General features: G+C 36.9%; 1 protein-coding gene across 6 annotated transcripts in view; it reads left to right on the top strand.

Annotated features, from left to right (window-relative positions):
• Window positions 1-19,704, top strand: part of DLG2 (discs large MAGUK scaffold protein 2) — a gene marked incomplete at its 5' end in the record, with an annotated part of 981,693 nt that overhangs the window by 600,719 nt on the left and 361,270 nt on the right. For all 6 annotated transcript variants that reach the window (XM_084227140.1, XM_084227144.1, XM_084227143.1 and 3 more), the window contains one exon: window positions 17,950-18,000. In XM_084227140.1, the coding sequence (XP_084083266.1) occupies window positions 17,950-18,000 (51 nt within the window). The remainder of the gene's footprint in view (window positions 1-17,949; window positions 18,001-19,704) is intronic.

Here is a 19,704-nt window from a genome sequence, read left to right as displayed (position 1 = left end):
GGGACACTTTGAGCTCAGCCCCTCCTGGAGCAGGGCAGTGTGGGGGCCAGGATGATGCCAAAATAGGGAATTCTGGAAAACTTTCAGCTTTCCTCTGTGCCGTTCAGCTATTGGACCTAGATTTAGCACATTAGAAGGAAGCACATAAAAGCTTAAACAAAGGCTGAAAGGAAAAATAAATTTTTCCTGTTGTGGTTGTGGTTGGAATCAGGCACTTTATTCTCAAGTGAGAAGAAACTATATTTTATTGATATAAGAGAAGTTCAGTGGTAAATGCAGCAGTGGTGTAACAAGAATGAATGGCCAGGTATACTTGAGCATTTCCTGGATAAAGAACAGTCAGAATTTTGGGGGGATCTTCCTATTGAGCCATGAGGTTCAGGAAGGACCCCATTCTGTTCCAAACTTCCTTTCAGAGGGGAGTGTAGGTATGTCTGGATCCAGACTGTCTCAGCCTTGGCCAGTGGTCGGTGTCTAAAAGATGAAATATTTGCAATCACTGAATCAATTAGGTTGGAAAAGGCCTCTGAGATCATCAAGTCCGACCTTTGATGAAACCACAATGTCAACTAGACCATGGCACTAAGTGCCATATCCAGTCTTTTCCTAAACACCTCCAGGGACAGTGACTCAACTACCTCCCTGGGCAGCCCAGTCCAATGTTTAATCATCCTTTCTGAAAGATTGCCAAGTTGCAGTGTGCTTATTTCCAATTCACTTACCAACCATCTGATGTAATAAGGAATCTCATAACCTCGAGAATCATTCCAGCTCAAGGGAAAATCCTGGTGTGCAGCTCACTGCCATACAGGAGAGCTCACCAGGCCCTGGGCTGTCTACCTTTCATGGAGTAATATGATAGAGCCATAGTCATATTTGAATACTGACTACAAGTCCTAGTTTCTTCCACATTTGCCTTGAGTTGGATAGTGATCGGCATTCTGGTTAGCTGAGTGTATTGGCCAAATGTTCTTCTTGCCTATCATGTTGTTATCTATCTCCCCCCAAGTCCAGCTGGGGCCAGATTGAGCCTTCAGGACCAGATATATCCATGACTGACAACCACTTAGGGTTATTACTTGAGCAGGAATTATAATGGAATATAAAAGACAGGTTGGAGATGGGAGCACATTGCCATGCCTGACTGTAAAGAGAATGAGGAGACTTTGAGAATTTCTGAGCACAGTCAGTGTTCGGTCAAGTTTTTTATTGGATAACAAGAACGTAGGTTTATTATAGACCTAGAAAAGTAAATTGGAGGGGGTAGGTCGCCTTATATAATTTTACAATAAAGCAAGTGTTTACATATTAATGTTAAATGTCATATATGACCGAGCTGGTTTTGGCTAGGGTAGAGTTTCCTTTCTTCACAGTGGCTGTTTTGGATTTGTGCTGAACACATGGTTGCTACTATAGGGGTAATTTTGTTAGTGCAGGGCTCACATGGAGTCAAGGCCTTTTCTGCTTTTTGTGCCACCACACTGGTGAGAAGGTGGGGGTGGATGGGAGGCTGGGAGGAGACAGAGCCAGGACAGGTGAGTCCAGCTGACCAAAGGGATATTCCAGGCAGTGTGACACCATGCTCAGTGTATACAGTGGGGGGAAGAAGGAGGAAGGGAGGGACATTCAGACTAATGGCATGTGTCTTCCCAAGTCAGGCTCTCCTAGAGATGGCTGAACACCTGCCTGCCCATGGGAAACAGCGAATTAACTCCTTGTTTTGCATTTGCTTTCCCTATCAAACTGCCTTTATCTTGGCCCACAAGTTTCTTACCTTTGACCATTCCAATTCTCTCCTGGTCCTGCTGGTAGGGGAATGAGCAGTTGTGTGGGTCTTGGCTGCTGGCTAGGATTAAACCACAACAATGACTATGGATGATTAGCAAATTTTTGAGGACATTGTTAATAGAAGACTAAAAAGAAATTTTGGTCTAAAAGGATAGGATTTGAATTTTTACAAAAGTAGGAAACTCATGGAGTTTGTTTTTTTTATTAATATTATATTGAAATATATTAAAATACCATCATGTAGGTATAATTTTTTTTCCATTGACTTCCCAGAATAAATTTGTTACTTCTTTCCTAATTGGTTTGATCATAGTCTTGAAAGTCAGATTACACACCTTATTATCTCTAATGACTTACGTTTTTTCACATTCTTAACCTGCAGTTTTGTTTATTATTCATACTAATCTTTCAGCCTGTCAGTAATGTGCATTGCAATGGAAAAGCAAAAGCTGGTAGAACTCTGTGCTAGTTTTTTAAAGCTGCATTGACTTGGCTTGTCTGTTTTGGCTCTTGAGTTTTATCACAATTTTTTTTGCCCTGGCAAACACTGCTGTAGTCTGCATGTCATTGTTTCTGCAGTGGGATAAGACATTTTTCTTTTATAACAGCAGTATTGACAGGCTTGATTTAAATAATGTTTATAAAATATTTTGTGATCGTTAGTGAAAACGGTTCAACAGAACACAAAATTAATGAACTAATACAAAACAGCTCTCCTTAAACATGAAAAAATAGAAAAGCTTTCATCCTGCTGTCTGATGACCTAAATGGATTTTAGTGTGACAGCATAACAAAATATGCTGCTTCTGTTGAAAACCCAAAGCAAAAGTACAGAATGGTTTACTTTGCCTTATGATTTACTTTGCCTCTATTTCTTACCCACTCTTTTTTACCTGAAAATAAATTTATTTCAAAACTTTTCTTTTAAAATATACTGTTTTAAATAGAAACACCTTTGAAAGAAGGACCAGAGTGATTCTGAAGCAAAAATGTGATTTTTTTTTGCATTTTTCTTTAAAATTATGAATGCATTTTTAATATTTAAGCCTTCTCAAAGACATAATTTTTAATTAAGGTAAAAATTTTTAGTTCCAAGTAAAATAACTTCATGATTTTAGGGGATTTCTTTTATTTTTTGTAGGAATGAACACTACATTGCCTATTTGAGTGCTATGTATCATAATACATAAAAATCAAAAAGCCTTCATTGTGTCTGAATGTAGGTAGAACTACCAACATCCTGTCAATCCAACAAGTAAATGCATCCCTTGGTCACGTATCTAATTATTCCACTTCTATTCTCTGAAATTATAATACTGTCCATTTTCAATTGCCTATGAATAATGCTGGACTTTAGATTCAATCAAGGAGCTCTTTCTATGGATGTTTGAAATGTTACAATTAGCAGACTGGGAGAGAGGAGCTTATTGAACTGTAGAGATCACATCCTGCACTCATTTGTGTCCCTTGCCTTCAGGTGGGCACAGCATAGAGAGTGTGTAATGCTTCATGCTTTTTGGATTTGGAGTGCAAGTACTTCAGCATTTCACTCCATTTATGATGTGCACTCATAAATGCACATCATCGGTGTGCATTTGTCAGTCTTAGTTCTAACGCTCTCAAGTTTGTAAAGCAGACTTTTAGACAAAAAACTACACTTGCCAATAGGTTTTTGGATACCCACTATCGGGTCCTTTGGGTGACAATGTAATAAACCCCTTGAAAGAGGGTACAGTGCTTTCCTTTTGCAAAGTCTGTTCTTGCTGAGCCACTCTTGTCCTTGTTGCCTCTGCTGGAGGAAGCCAGCTAGACATTGCACTGTCTGGTGTTTTCATCACTCTGAGAAAAATCATATATACTATAAACATATGGGGGTGTGTGGGTGTTCACATACCCCTCCTCTACAGCCACCTATACATAATTTTTAATTTGCCTGTGATGTTGGCATGTGCTGCAGAATGCAGTGTATGCTTGTTAAAGTTTTTTGAAGCACTTGGAGATCTGGGACAGCCTTAAATTACATGGTCTGACCTGACCTAAATCACACGTCATTTGAATTTGGTTTTGTCATTCTCTGCTTAGCCTTGAATTAGTTTTTCCTTTTGTATAAGTCTATATATTATTCTGCCATAGCTAACCTTACTGGATATTGTAGCAGTAGGCTGAACTCAGTTGGGTTGGAAGGTTTGCAAGGATCCAGCGGCTAACATAACCAAATATGCTTTTATAGTACAATTTATGGTCTTAAACCATCAAGCCCACTGTCTTTTTCATAAAATACTTGATTAGAATATATATATATATATATATATATATATATATATGAATGTATATATGTATATATGTCTAAAATTAAGACCCATGCAGGGAGATTGAAACTGGATGATCTTTAAAGTTGCTTCCAACACAAACCATTCTGTGATTCTAAGAAGCTGATAAAGCTCTTCAAGTACACGAGGCTTTTTTTCCATTGCAATAGCTTTATTTTGAGTTCTTTTGTCATGTAGTTAAAGTTCTGAAGTGATTTGGGAAACAGCATAAAGAGTGCAAGTGAATAACTACTTACTTATAGATTTTTATTTTTTTGATTCAAGACAATGGGACTTGTATTGGTCAGTATTTACTGTATTAGAAAGATGTAGAACTTATCTGAAAGCCATTGTAAAAAAAATGAAAGAAGAGCTAGCACAGATGTCATAATCTTAATGGTTTTAATTATACAGGAATTATAAAGGAAGAAAGCTTTCCTTTTTCATAAGACTTCATTTTGGAGGATTTCAGATTAATTGCTGTCAGAGACAGATGTGTTCCTTTGACCTTGGATAATCTAAGAAGTAAAGAGGAAGTGACTGCTTGGTATTGAAGAGAAAGCTTGTTTTGATGAAAAGTAGAAAAGAAAACTCTGGCTTTCATGTCTTATTGTACATATTATGTTTTGATTACAATGGTTTTTCACTTATTTAGTGAAAAACTTCACTAAATGAGTGAAGTTCACTTTATGAAGTATGTCTAAAATTTATTTTACAAGAACTCTTTATAATTTTAACAATATTTACTTTTTTAATGTGTAGAATTGTTGAATATTTTGCTTTGCAAACTACCTGCTAAAGTTCAGCTAAGGCAGGTTCTTATCTTGGCAGGACACAATGCAACATCAGTAATAACAATGGATAGAAAATATACCCTTAACTTGTGATCTTTTAGGTATTTTCTTAATATTATTCACTGTGTTTTTCATAGCAGCATTTTTCCTGTTATTTATGATAACTTTCTAAAAATTTTAGAATAGCTAGAGTGTGTTCTTACTCGTTGCCTACAACAATAGAAAAAGATCTCAAAGGAACATTGTTCTCTTTTAACAAAATTGCAAAGTTAGCCATTTAAATGCTCTTATTTTTCCCCATTGTTAGCCAGGTATTCGCTGATCCATGCTGTAAAACTAACACAATTTCAACACAGTTTCAGCAAATATTCTGAAGTCCCTGTTGTGTTGCAAATTGTGAGTGTAGACATTTTGGGAATATGAGTTATTGCTAATCCACATTTTACACAATAAAACCTCATGCTACTTTAATGCAGTGATCTGGTGACTCAGGCTTGATAGTAAATTACATTTTTAATAAGTGCTTAGATGACCTAGCATAGAGGAGGAAACCCAAATATGCCACAGATAATATCTATTTTCCTGATCTTAGATCTTGCAACCCTCATAATTTTGTATAGAAGATTGGCTTAGTTTGAAGGTAATAGAAAATAAAGATTCCTACATGAGATCAAGTTCCATTTTTTGAGGTTATTAGTAAAGAGAAATAACAACTGAAGTGCATTTCTTTTGTATCTTACACTAATATATTCAATCAGTTGTCGAGTAATTTGTGCCTGTAAATTTTTCTGCATAAAGATGACAAGAGATTAAAATTCTGGATTCTTTTTAGTCATAAATTATTTGTGCTGAGTATGTTATGTTTTGTGTTTTCTAAGCTGAAACGTTTTACTGAATATTAGCAATACTGCCAATTGAATATTGGCAAACATTTTACTGAATGTTGTTCTTTGCTCAGCCTAAGTGAGCATTAATGTGGTCATAACAAAAGTAATCTTGTCTGATGTCCAAATTCAGGACTTAGGCTTTGCAAAGGTGATGGAAATGTGAGCATGGCACACTGTGAGTTTATCTTGATACTACTGAGCTATACTAATTTTTCAAATAATGTGCATAGTGCAAGGTTGATTAATCACTTAGATTCCACCACAGTCTTTCTCTTTAGTAGAAGCAGATATGTGGTATCTTGGTAGTGTTCTGTCTTATTCTAAAAATCTAAAAGTCTTCAACTGGCCATATGACCTCTTGGTCTTTCCCTAGAGGAGAAGTATAATTTGCAGCTGGTGCTTTCTATACTGTTTAATTTCTTTTTAGAAGCATTGTGTACTAGTTTAGAGTTGGTTTGTAAACTAAGTCAGAGAAGTGTTCTTTCATTCCCCAAGAATTTGAATTTCATGCAGAAGGACACAAATATATTCTAGTTTGTGAAACTTCTTTCTGTATATTTGAAATTATTGAAAGATATTCATCTTTCTTTCAAAATAAAAACCTATCTCCAGGAGCCATCCTTATGTCTTAGGGAGACTGATCTTATCAATAAGGCAGGTTGATCAAAACTGGGCATCCTTGTTTCAATCGTCTCAATGAACTTTGTCTCTATATGCAGATCAACTGAAAGAAAATAAATTATACTTGACTTTCTCCCCAGTTCTTTAATTCCACATCTTTTTGATATTTGGCTGTAGCTAAATTCAAGTTGGTTTATATTTTGTAGCAATTACCCTGCTTTACTAAAATTAAAGCTTTAATATTTTCCAATGCCCACCGCTGGTTACGCTTTCTGCACAGTTTCTTATTTCCAGATCTTTTTCTAGCCATTTTTCTTTCCCTGCTGTTTCTTGGTGAAGAATGATTCAAGAAGATTGTAAGAATAGCTTTTCCTGTCACATTCATCTTTCTGCTTGGGTGAAAAAATAGGAGATGCATAGCAATGAGTATGAGTCCGCAAAGAATTTTTTTCTTGGTTTAGCATTGCATTGAGTTGTAGTCCATATAACAAAAAAATTCTATGTTTGCAATATGTGTGCAAGAAATTGTTGCAATGTGTTACAGGGTTGCTAAATTTGTTACCCTGATGGAAGCAAGGCTGTTGGGACTCCATGACATGGTGCTCAACCGGCAGCAAGGTCGGCGCTGTATTCCCAGTAAGCGCACGGACAAACAGAAGGCATTTGGGTAGACACAGGTCTGAGCAGAGCAGCACAGCAGTCAGTGCCCACACAGACAAAAGTGGCCTCCGTGTGTCCCTGTGTGCATGCATGTATTCATGTGTGTAGTGTGAAAACTGCCAGGAGCTGGATTTGGACACTTGGTTTGTTCATGAGTGCTGGCTCCAAATCCTTGCAGTTCCTGATGCTGGCACCCTATTCTGCAACCCCTGTCCAGTTGCTGGTACAGACTCCTTTGCACAAAGCAACACACACACACACCCCATGTGGGATTCTGATCTCTGAATCCACCTATGATGGAGCTGAGACACACGGTCCATGCAGTAGCTGACCCTGGATCCTTGCCCTCCCTCCTGCACAGTGAAACACACACACACACACACACTCCGAAATGGGTCTCAGTCAATCCCTGGATCCTAAAGATTCTTGGGCAGTTGCCTTTGATCCCTTGCCCTTTCAGTAGCCAACTTCTTCCCTTTTCTTATTTCCAGTTACACATACGCACTCCAGCTCTCTGACTGCTTCACCTCCTTCCCAGCTAGCCCAACTTGGTGTTTGCTGGCAATCACCCACTGCTTGTGGGCACCTTCATGCACTCCAGCTGCTGGTACCACAGACCCCTTACCCAAGAAAATAGGTTTACATGGAGTTTATTAGAAGACGTGACAGAAGATGTTCAGCAGGCACAGGGCTCAGACAGGAAAATGAACTGACCAGCCTTTTCTACATGTGACTGTGCCCCCTTTATCCACTTACCCCTCTATTTTCTTGTACTTCTTCCTCTCTACTTCTAAACCACATCTATTCTTCCCTTTTCCACACCTTTTATTCCTCACGTAAACATCTCCTAAGTCTTGCTGCAATTCCAAGATGCTTGTTCCCTGCATCCTGCCGGTGTCCCAGCCCCACAGACAGTGATGTGCTCTTCAGGCTGCAAGGTGCCCCCCAGCTGACCCCCAGTTCTGAGCCAGGGACTGAGGCTTTCCTGGGAGAGGAAGGGTCTCTGCCAGGGTATCTCCACCTGCCCTTGTACCTCTCCGCTCATGGGTGTGTGTCCGCACTATTGATGGGCTGACGGCTCCTGTTGAGGAACCCAGGATGAAGCAGAAATAAATTTAATTCTGAAAAATAACTTTTCTGTGGAGGAGACATGCTGGAGCATGTACAGTGTAGTAATGGCAAGTAAAAGGTCTGGTTAGTGGCCTTGTGCATATTGGAGCATTTGATGTCCAGGAGAAGATGTCCACAAATTTAAGCAGTGATTGTTAATGGCCACTAACTTCATTGAGTAGTGTTGAAACAAGAACTGGAACACTTTCCTCATCTCTGCTGCCACATACTTTAGCTTTGATGTGGAAATTACAGGTTTCATTATGTCAGGAAACCTATGAGGAATGTAATAACGATACTTCATATAACTGGTAAAATATGCTCTACTTCTGGAAAGAGATGATGAAATACTTGACATTTTAAAGTAGTATTGCGTGACATTAAACATTTCCAGAGTACTTCTGTATTGCAGTTGTGCATTTTAGTGTAGTAAAAATATTCTTAGAGTACCATATTTCTTGTACCATAGGTCTTTTCATCACTGCTTACTTATAGCAAGAGAGCACTGCGACCTTTTTGTGTTGTTATAAAGAGGATTATGTGTCAGCATTTTTCTCAAGCTTTCTTTTGGCTTCCCTCAATTCTTTAGTAAAGCTTCTCTCATCTCTGCTATTATACATTAATAGGAAATCTTGAAAATAACTTTGGTTTTTTTTAGAATACTAAGGCAATGCATAGAAATTACTTTCAGAGTTACTTTCAAGATTTCATTATTGTGTCAGAAATTAGATTGATTGAAGGTGGATGAAAGTGATTCTTTTCTCTCTCCTTAGATTTAAGTTGAAGGAATTTTTGTGAAAAACTCAAATTCCCTCGAACTGATGCAAAGCAGTTTTTCCTACTAAGAAAGCTTGAGAAGTATTTGGCATAGTTTGCTGAATATTGGTTAGCCCTAAATTGGGACTGGCTGCATTAGCTTCTCAGGGCTTACATGGTTAATCCCTATGAACAGCAGTTACATGAATTTTCTTTCCTTGAGCTTGAGAGGAGGAGCAGAAAACCACTGCTTTTGTCTCAGCCATTCAAAATGGTTTGTTTTGGTTTGTTTTGTTTTTTTTTTTTTTTGTTTTTTTCCCTGCAGCAAAATAAATTTGGTGTGAGGGAGCTGTTCTGCTGTGCTTTTAGTAGTAGAGTGCAGAGGATTGTGGCTCCCTTCCCTTACATACACTAAACAGCCTTCCAAGATTTTAAGAGAAATAGCAAATCCTTCTGTTGCTGTAAAAATACTTGTAAAGCAACTGAGTCACGCATAAAAAGCTTGTCCTGTGGAATCCATATCAGTTTATAAACGTGCGTGTACTTTATGAGTGAATACTCCTTATTACTCATTTTTACTAGTAGTGCAGGCATTTTCTTCACTCTTTCAGGACTGCTTCCTCCTGCAGGTGTAAGTACATCCACAGATGAATAACTGCAACTTCAGTTACACAAGTACAAGCCCAGTGACACCAGTGCGATTGTGCCAGGGCTGCTGACAGTAGAGTTTAGCCTTCGGTGCTTGTGCTGGAGTTAACACAAAAGAACAAAACAACCCAAAAGAATTAATTGATTGTGACTTTTTTTTCTTTATAGGCAAGGGTGTGAGAGCAGTGAAAGGAATATTAACTCTCAAAGCTAAACAAAGGTACTGATAGACAATTTTAGGCGCAAATATATGAGTCAGAGTGTGTTCCTGTTGAGCAAATTGTAAGAGATTAGATTATGTTGGTTGTATATTTATTTATTGAGGAACTGTGGTATGCCTATTATGCCTATTACATATATTTCATTATATAATAGCTGTATAAACATGTCATGGATACCAAAGAATGAAGTTAATTAGTGCTGTTCTTTCCTTGCCTAAAATTTTGCCAGTTAGTATGCTACTGATTTTTTCCCTAAAGCTGAGAAACATTTATTGCTCATGTTTAAATGAATCAAACTTTACCCACATGTAATAATTTCTGCCCTTTAAACACTCTTACAGTTACCAACCTTTAAAATCAAATTATGCAAATTGAAGTATTAAGCATTTTTTACAAGTCCAAATTTACAAGTACTTTATAATCTTTGCTAATGAAATAAGGTCAATCAAGCAACAGCTATTTTCCATTTTTATGTATATTGTTCATGGAATGATAGAATACACTAGATAGATACACTAGAAAAATAATTCCTAGAAATATCTGAACTGTTCAAATTTTTTTAAAAGTTTGATGGATTTTCTTCTAAATCTGAAATAGACCAGAGATAGAAGAACCTAACAAACTGAGTGTTTATGATAACTCAAATATTACCGTGTCAGCAATGGCCGAAGCGCAGACGAAAATGGGAGGCAAAGTGATTGTGAACTTCTGAAGCTCTGTAGTAAATGTAGTTGTATAAGAAAGGATGTGATTTTGTGGGATGAAATTGCTGCACCCAGTTCTCTGGAATGTACTGTTTCAAATTTCCTCGCTGATATGCGTGCCAAGTTTAAGATACGAAAAATTAAGAATTTTCATAGAATCAGAACTGTTTGGAAGGGACCTAAAAGATGACCTAATTCCAAATGACCTGTCATTTTTTTTAAGAAATAATTTTTTTAGGATGTGAATCCTGGAAGTCTAGTTTCCCCCATATAGTCAGTGTATAAGCAGGTTCTTAAACAACAATTCCATCCAAAGACTAGGACACATCGCATAAATCACTCCCCTTGATTCTTCTTTCCAGTACCTGTAACAAAAACCCAAAACCTAGATCACTTCTTAATTTGGATGTCTACCCTTTAGATAGGTAATATGATGGTATATGAATTTCTTTTAGCATGAGACAGAAGGTTGCAAGTGCCAAAACTGAGCTGTGCACTCTTCTTCTTTTGTTGATACTAATTTTATACAAGTTGGAAGTGCTAGCCTAAACAAAATTCACACAGAGATGTAATTTCACTTCTATTTACTGTGAACCCCACTTGAAATCATGATCTCTGCTTTTATCTGCTCCTGCATTAGGCTTATAAATCTAGGAAGTTTGTGTTGAGTCTGCATTAGCTATATCAAGTGCTTACACTTAAAATAATGCTTCCATCAAAATATGGACAAAACAAAGAAGAGGTGAAAGAAAAATTGGTGTCTCATCGTAAACCTCATAAAATAATAAGAATACCTTGGAGAAGGGCATCCAAAAAATTCCTTTTCGTACTGTAGAAAATACCAGCTCTGTGGTGACAAAACAGCTATAAGGAAGTAAATCTAAATTGTTGCTGAATAGCAAAAAAGACTATGAGGAGTGAGAGCAGGGAGTAGGAGAAACCAAAAAAGAATGCCTTATTTTGACAAGGTCTTGAAACCATGGTAAAGCAGGTGAAGCATTAGTGGAAAGAATCAAGGAACATGGAGTATGAATGGCTTAATAGGAGTCGTGGGAGAAGATTACTATGTTTCAAGTTTAGTTGGAAAAGATGAGAAGGTAGAAAACTAATCATGAATAATGCTTTGGATGAAGTGGGATTAGATAAAGTAAGTTTAAATTGAGATGTATGTGTGTGTGCATCTGTGTGTGAGAGGAAAACAAAACAAATTTGGAAGGTAATAAGAGGGAAGGAAAAAAAAACACTGAAAGGAATGAAAATCAGAAAGCAATGGAGGCTGACTTGGAGACATGAGAAGTTATGATTACGGCTGGGGGATTGTGATTCAAAGTAGACAAGAAAAAATAACTGCTCTAAACAAGATATGAGAAATGGGGTGGAGTAAAATCAAATTGCAATTTGGGAATTAACCAAAGAGTGACAATGTTTACTTGCTAGATGGGTATTTTCTCCAAGGGAATGAAAACAAGAAAAGCCAGGATAACTGAGGGAGGCAGAAAGAGGAAAGGGTGTGTATTATGACAATTATTGGCAAAGAGGCTGAATAAAAATTAGGTCCTGAAGGTTGTAAGTGACATCTAAAAAGGAAAGAATGAGTGAATATAGTACCCTTTGAGCAGGGTACTAGTTAATCATGACTGCACATCTTTGCAGGTGTTGACCAAGAGCTGGATTTGGCTTCTTGGAGCTCTGCTAATTATGTGTTGAGGGTAATATCTTCCCTAAAGGATGTACAGTGACTGGTGAGTGCTCCCTAGGCATCTATGGAAGGATACACAAAGATTTATTCCTGATAAAGTATAAATTTCTTTGAAAACCTTATGGTTTTCACTCTTCATTCTTCACACCAGAACAGTTATATTACAATAAGAAAGTTTTGGGGTATGGTAAATTTTGATTCAAAAATTTAACATATTTTCCTTGTTTCCTAAAGGAAGCATGGATAAAAAGAAGGAAATGGTCTTAGTTATGCACTACAATTTAAAATGGATGCTGGATATCTCGTATAAATAGTCCATAAAATGCAGTCACTTAGATAAAGACTAGCATGAAAAACCTTCTGGCAGCCTTTTTAGGACAGCTTTAAAATGCAAAGTCATCGCATTTGAAATCAAAGAAATCAGGAGTGTTTTCAGTATGTTTATATGCAGTAAGAAAGGAAACTTCTAATGATTTTGGGAAGCAATATCAAAAGAACATCAGCAGCTTTCCTTTGACAACTAATAAAGAAATAACCCAAATCTGAAGTTGTCAAAGGGCTAAAGATCACTCTTTCACTTTTGTGACAAAACAGAAATTGTGAAAGGCTATTTAATACTGTTTAGAGACCCAAATGGGTTTGCTGTTTCTGAAATGTAAAATAACATAGTTTAGTGGAAGATGTCCCTTCCCCTTGCAGGGAGTTTGAAAATAAATATCTTTAAGGTCTCTTCCAATCCAAACCATTCTATGATTCTCTAAATCTGTGACCATCCTAATTATACAGCCAACTGGAAATTTCTGAAGGACAAAGATATCCCGAAGTTACTTGTGCAACAAGAATTTGGCCATCTTGTATTCTGCTGAGGTTTGGGTGATGAGACAACTGGTGAAACTATACAGCCAGAGGAACAAATTTTGCATGTTGAATGAAAATCAGTGTCAGGGTAGTTATCTTCCTGTGCATATGAAAGCAGAATTAGAAGCAGTAGTCTTCTTTCTTTCAGTTTTCTGAAAAACAGTACCCAACTAAATAAGATTAAAATGAGTTTTGCTTGAAATAAAAGTCTACAGATGAAATTTTTAGGCAAAACAATCTCTTCTTGAAAATAAGACTTAGCATAACAAATGGCTCTGATGGCAGTTTTTATTAGAAAGGATAGGTCCAAGGATTTTGAAATCTTGCAGTTGAATAAACTCTATGTTTTGATTAGATTGTTGCCGCTATCATAATACAGTTCATACCACTAAAATTCATGTAATGAAATATATATCTTATTGAGTGGATGCAGTAGTAGTAGGGTAGAAGTATAGCAAGAAAGAATTCCGCAATGTTTACTTTTCAAGTGTACAGTCCATCGAATCAAATAATTGCAAAAGTAAAATAAAAAGAGTATCAAATTACAGTTGTTATTATGAGAAAAAACATCTTATTAATGAAGTGGCAGAGTATGTGTCAGAAAATGAAAAACCCAACAGAATGCTTGTCTTAAGGATTTTAGGAATTTAGCGTAATCTGTAGAGCTGATTTTTCAGTAAGGGACTACTTCAGGTGCTTATGTCACCTTAAACTGCAGGAGAGAAACTTCCTGAAAAGTTAGGAGTCTTCACATAAAGGAACAAACAAAGCTGAGTTTGTCAGGTCCTTACTTTGGCATTCTGTATGCTGGGCTTCAGATCCTTCAGAAAATTGTGTATAAAAACCTCTCTTCCTGTTTCTTATTTCTCACTCTCCTGAAAGTGAGTGTCACTGAAGATGAGTAGTGCTTCCTTCTTGCAGAGGTAAGTGAACTCTAATAGCAGAGAGAGTTTGCCAGGAAATCTCTCTTGAATGGTGGAGTCTAGATAGTTACCCTACATTATGTCTCTCTCTTTCTTAAAGACATTTTCTTGTCAAATGTTTTGAAGAGTCTTCTAGAATAACAGGTGCTGCTGTAAATGAAAGGTAACTGTTACCTTGCCTTTGTGGAAGGTTCTTTTAAACATGGGGGCTTAATTAACTTTGGGCAACTTATTCAAGAAAGTCTGTGCATTCATTTCGCTGTGGATCATGAACATATGTGAGGTCAGGAGGTTGAAAACCCTTCTTGCATTGCAAGGCCATGCAGCAGAGATCCTCAAAATTATCTAAAGATTTCATGGGCATCTGCTCCCATATAGCACTTTTACATTTTGTCCTGGTCAATAGTATCTTTTTTCTTCTGCTGGAAATGCAAGTTCCTGGATGAGACGTGTTGATTCCAGCTCCTGGGCCCTGGAGGAGGGATGCAGTTGGTTGTGTTCTCCCATGGACTTCATCCTGTGTACCCCTTACCCACTGCTGCTGCAGTCTGTGGCCCCTTTCTGCCACAGGTGCTGTTGAGCATCTTTCTCAGAACAGTGCACATCAGCATCACAAATCAGAGACAAAAGCCAAGAGAAGTGTTTCTTGGCTTTTGGAGAAGGGGAAAGATTGAGTTGTTCCTTGTGGATATCCTTATATGTTGGGCTTGTGGGAGTAGGTGCTGGATATCATGCCAGGCATGTGCTGCCAGTTGCAGGTGCAGACAAGCCTGAAAAAGCAATTGGAAAAGCTGCTAAACCGGAGATCCGGCCTTTCAGTGGTGCATAATTATAAAAGATATATGGCATCCCTTAAGCAGAAATTTTTTACCAGTCTATAGCCAGAAGAAATGCAGAGAAAACAGATTTAAGGCAAGTGCTCACTTCACACATCATTTTTAGACTCTCTTTGTACATAGAGAAAGGAAATGTCCAGGCACAATTTACCTCACCTACCTGAGATTTTCAGCAGAGGATGAAATTAATTAATACCTTCAGGTGCCTGTTTTTACTCACTTGAGTAAAGAGTTAGATGACTACCTCACATTTCAGCATTATAAATGTAAATTTTACTTGAGATTCAAGATATGTGTCATAACAAGCTTGCACTGCGGGAAGCCGAGAAATAATTTCTCCCAAACAACTGGAAAATGCTCATGGTTTCTTTGATTATGGAGAAGAGAAAACTGAGTGAAAATGTTTGTAATTTTTCATAGTTATCTAAAATCATGGAAGCTGTAGTAAATTTTGCTTTCTGCTCTTGCTGCAATCTGATATAAAATCAGGATTAGAAAAGTCATGCAAAGAGGGACACAGGAGTAGGTTACCACCACTTGTAAGAAATGAAAGTTGCAGGTTCAGACAGCTTGTTGGTGCTTTGACAGGCCAGAGACTGTCAAGTTAAAATGTACAAAAACAGAGGGTATGTCCATATGCTGCTAAATGAGAGCACCAACAAGCCAGTTCAGTGCTGGAGCCATGATTCTCTTTCTGCTTAACTGTTGGCTCACTCCTTGGCCATTTGCTTCCAGCAGGCTCCAGACAGAAACAGCCCTAAGCACTGAGACTTGGCTGAAAACTGAATATAATTTAGTAGTGTAGGTGCAGCCAGAGAGTCTAAATGTGGAGTTAAATGGTGTTAGCAATGATTGGTACTGCATAAAGCAACATTCCACCTGCCTCAGGTGGGTACAGTATCCTATTGGATTCTTTAAGAAGTAATTGCACTGGTTTGCTGAGCAACCAGCAAAACAAAAAGGGCAGTGAAAGGTATATGCAGACATGTATGTTTAAATAACAAAAGGAACTGGATTAAGATCAGCTTTTTAATTCATATCACCCTTGCTGCTATGGAGCCTGATAATGGATCTCTGCTGCAATTAATTTTGATTTGAATTGAAGGCATTTTCACAATCGCCACTGTGGATTATAATAGAAACCCCTCAGATGGTCATAAGCAAGATATCGTTTGTGTGCAAATACAAATTGAGTATTCAGCTTGTGTTTTCTCCTTTCATCTTTCTACAGAGGTTGCTCACTTCTCATATCCCTCTTTTTCCCATTTTGCTGCACTAATGAGTTTTTAATGCAAAGGAAAAGCGATTATAAGCAGTGAAGCAAAGACAGCTTTATAGAGCAAGACTGAGGAATTGAAGGCATAGATCAGAGCAATCCACCAACCTGAGATGAAAGAGAAGCTCATGAAAACAGAGACATATAGATAGCTTTGATTTCATTATCATTAGACAAAAAAGGACAAATAATGGAATAGCTATAAAGATCTTCATATGTAGTAAGTCGCCTATATTAATAAGAGAGGCTATGCAGAAAGCAAAAAAGTGATAACATTGGTCTGGAAGAATCCTGTAGTGAAAATTTTATTGTTCTTCTCTGGTGTAAGTGTAATGTGATGTGATTACCCAATCCTAATAAACTAAAAAACCCAAATATTATGTATGTATTAAATATTATATTCATTGATGCTGTGTTTTCCTGCAATTGTTAAGCATGAGTTGTTTGTTTGGACTTTTCTCTCTCTTTCCTTTTCAACACAGATTCTGGAGATTGTATTTCTGCTACTAATTTCATGGTTTATCACATCTTGAATTGTAAACAAATTAAATAGTTGGTGGATTTTAGAGGAAGCTTTTGTTTGGCAGATACATGTACCTTGTTAAAATATTCACAAGGGAAGTACCTAATTACATTTGAAAGGTGCTTGACGAGATAAAGAATGATTTATAAACAGTGTTTTATGATTGCAGTTAGAAATCTAATACAGAAAATTAGCAGTTGGGAGTGGGGAGGAGTGATAAATGTTCGTGATTTTAGAAATAACAAATTTGTTCCTCCAAGATGAAGTCAATCCTAATCCTTTCTTTCAGTTTCGTTTTTTTTTTATTAAGTATAAATTAAATAAGACACTAAAGCAAAGCTATTTTCCAGGGCATATCCCATCATTACAGAAACTGAAATAGCACGATTAATAAATTTTTCTTAATATTTGTTTTTAAATCAATACTTTCTGGCCAAGCCAAAAATTGCTGACTAGTTGTATGGAAGTGATGCTTTGAAATTCTTCTGAGGTTTTAATGATAGATATTTTTTCATTGCTTTTACCGGCAATACAGTGAGCCTTTGTAGCTTTCTCACACGCTCTACTCTACCCATTTAAAAAATGAGAAAAGGGAGAAAGGTATGTTAAGTGAGTTGCTTGGAGGGACAAAATAATCCATGTGAGACTGGAACAAGGTTTTGGAATACTGCTTAAATCAGTGTCATCTCTTCAGCTGATAGATTTCTTGTCCAGCACAATCTATTTTGGTGCTCTACATTTTGTAGCTTAATTTATTTTGACACTGAGACTCAGCATAGGAATTACATTAACATTCTGTGCCTTTTTGCCATTCAGCTGTCTCTTGCAAAGGTTCTCTGTCATGTTCTTGCCCTAGGTTAATGTAGTAAACAAGCTGTATTTTAGTGTATGTATCAGTGAGTAATTTTTACATAAGTACTGTGAATTTCCTGTCTGGTTTTGTATTTCAGTGTAAATTGGAGCTGGTAAGACAATGCATAAATAATTTTCCTTCAATTGTGAGAATATTAGAAGCAGGTCTTCTATTTTGACTTGAAACTATTACCTTGGAAACTATCTAAAAATTGAGACAAAGATGTTTTAACAAATATCAGTCTTATTATGTTGGTGAATTTATGCACCCATTACATACTGAACTTTTACTATTTTTGGTTTATAGGCTTGACTATGCCCCCCCAAGACATAGGGGAGTTAAGTAGTCACTACTTTAGAACTCCTCAGCTCTATATTGAAAAATATGCTTCAGCAAACCAATGGTACTGGAACAGCTGTACAGTATGCCTATGAAGTTACCTTCCATGTGATTTAAAGAATTTTCTGATTTTATTTTTTTTAGGTCAATGGAACAGAAATTGAATATGAATTTGAAGAAATTACTTTGGAGAGGGTAAGTACAATTTAGTCCTTCTTATAGGAAAAATATAATCTGTAATAAAAATAGTGTGATTAATTATGAAATTAAAATTGGTGAGGAATAAATTTGTTTGCATTTTGAATAAAGATGTGTCCACTGTTTATTCTAAACTGTAAAAATGTGAGCGATACAACAGGTAAGTCTTTCATACTATTAAGAAGTTTATGGTTTAGCTACTTGTGTTCAAAATTAGTTTCTTTCCCATAACTCTTGTCAGTGCTTAGTTGGGTGTTTGTTTATTGTGAAGACCCTCTATGACTTAGTAACTCCCTTTTTAGTTTGTCAACTGGGATGGTGGAATGTCTTCTCTTAAAAAATCTTTGTTTTCCTGGGGCACATGTGCATGATAGCGGATGTGTAGTGTTATACTATAAAAGAAGAATTTCAAAAGGGTTTTTAATGTTCAAGTGTCTACGTAAAAGCTATAGACCATGACTATGCTTAAAAGATATGCTGACTCAAAGGCTGAATTGCCTGAGCTGTAATCAGGGCTTGCAGTGAAGGTTTTGTTGGTAATGTAGTACCAAAAGCAAAGCCATATGTGCTGTACCATATCTCCCTGGATTTGGTGTTTCTTCCTTTTGGTTATGTAGCTGTTGTCTTACAGTGCTGACTTGGTCTGACACAGATCGAAGATATATGGGCCATGTAGGGGGTGTGAAGAAGAAAGTCTAAGCTTTGTAATATGTCATAATGCTTACAAAGGTTTCTAACAGATGCAAGAATGTCATTGCTGAATTCCTTTAGTGGTCTACCATCATCTTGGGAATATGAAATTTTTCCATCTTGAAGCATAGTTCATCTTCTTTCTACATAAAAATGATTGAATGGAAGGCCAGATTTATCAAGATATGGTTGATGCCATGTGAACAAATGCCTGTGAGGTGGCAAATTACCATTAAATTAGATACTTAAATGATATAATTCACTGCACTTTTTCTGCATATTATATTTTTAATTGTCCAGGATAATGAATTCCATAACCATTAAACTTAAGGGGATACAAGTTTATGTTCTCATTGATTTGCTCTCTCAGGCAAATTATGAAAGAGCAATGTATCTTTTTATCATAGCCATCTTCATAGCAGATTACATATAAGGTTATAGGCACTTTTCCTCTACTGCCTCCCAACTTATTGCTCATCACTAGTTATTCATTGGACTAGAGTTTCCAAAGGTCACTGAACAGAAAACAGAACACATGCCTCCTGGGTGATATTTTGAAAAGCACTTTATTTTTACCAGATGTGTAAGTTATCAGTGTACATACTGCAGAACGGATGTGATTTGCATCTCCTGTACCTGTCAGATGCGGATAATTGGTTATTCATAGTGCAGTGTAATATCAGCTAAAGGCTGAACAACAATAGCAAAAAGAGATACAGATCTTAATGGACGATGTTTCAGTTGTTTTCTTGATGATGCTGGATCTGCGGCTTCTGATTAACTACTGCTTGAAATGTTCTGTCACATGTATCAGTGTTTTGTCTCGAAGGCAGGGTACTGTGTCTGCTGGTTTTTGTGTGAGATATAAAACACAAGTGATTGCCTTTAAATAGCTGTCATTTATGTCAGACTAAAAGCGTTTTCAGAAAAGAAGACATTCTCCATGTTGATTACCCATTTTCTTCCACAAAACTGCTTTTAGAAATTAGAGGGAAATCATCTCTCTATTTA

The sequence above is a fragment of the Fringilla coelebs genome (assembly GCF_963513975.1).
Source record: "Fringilla coelebs genome assembly, chromosome: 2".
Classification (NCBI taxonomy): domain Eukaryota; kingdom Metazoa; phylum Chordata; class Aves; order Passeriformes; family Fringillidae; genus Fringilla; species Fringilla coelebs.
The sequence above is the reverse complement of the archived record's forward strand: the minus strand, read 5'-3'. Positions and strand labels throughout refer to the sequence as shown.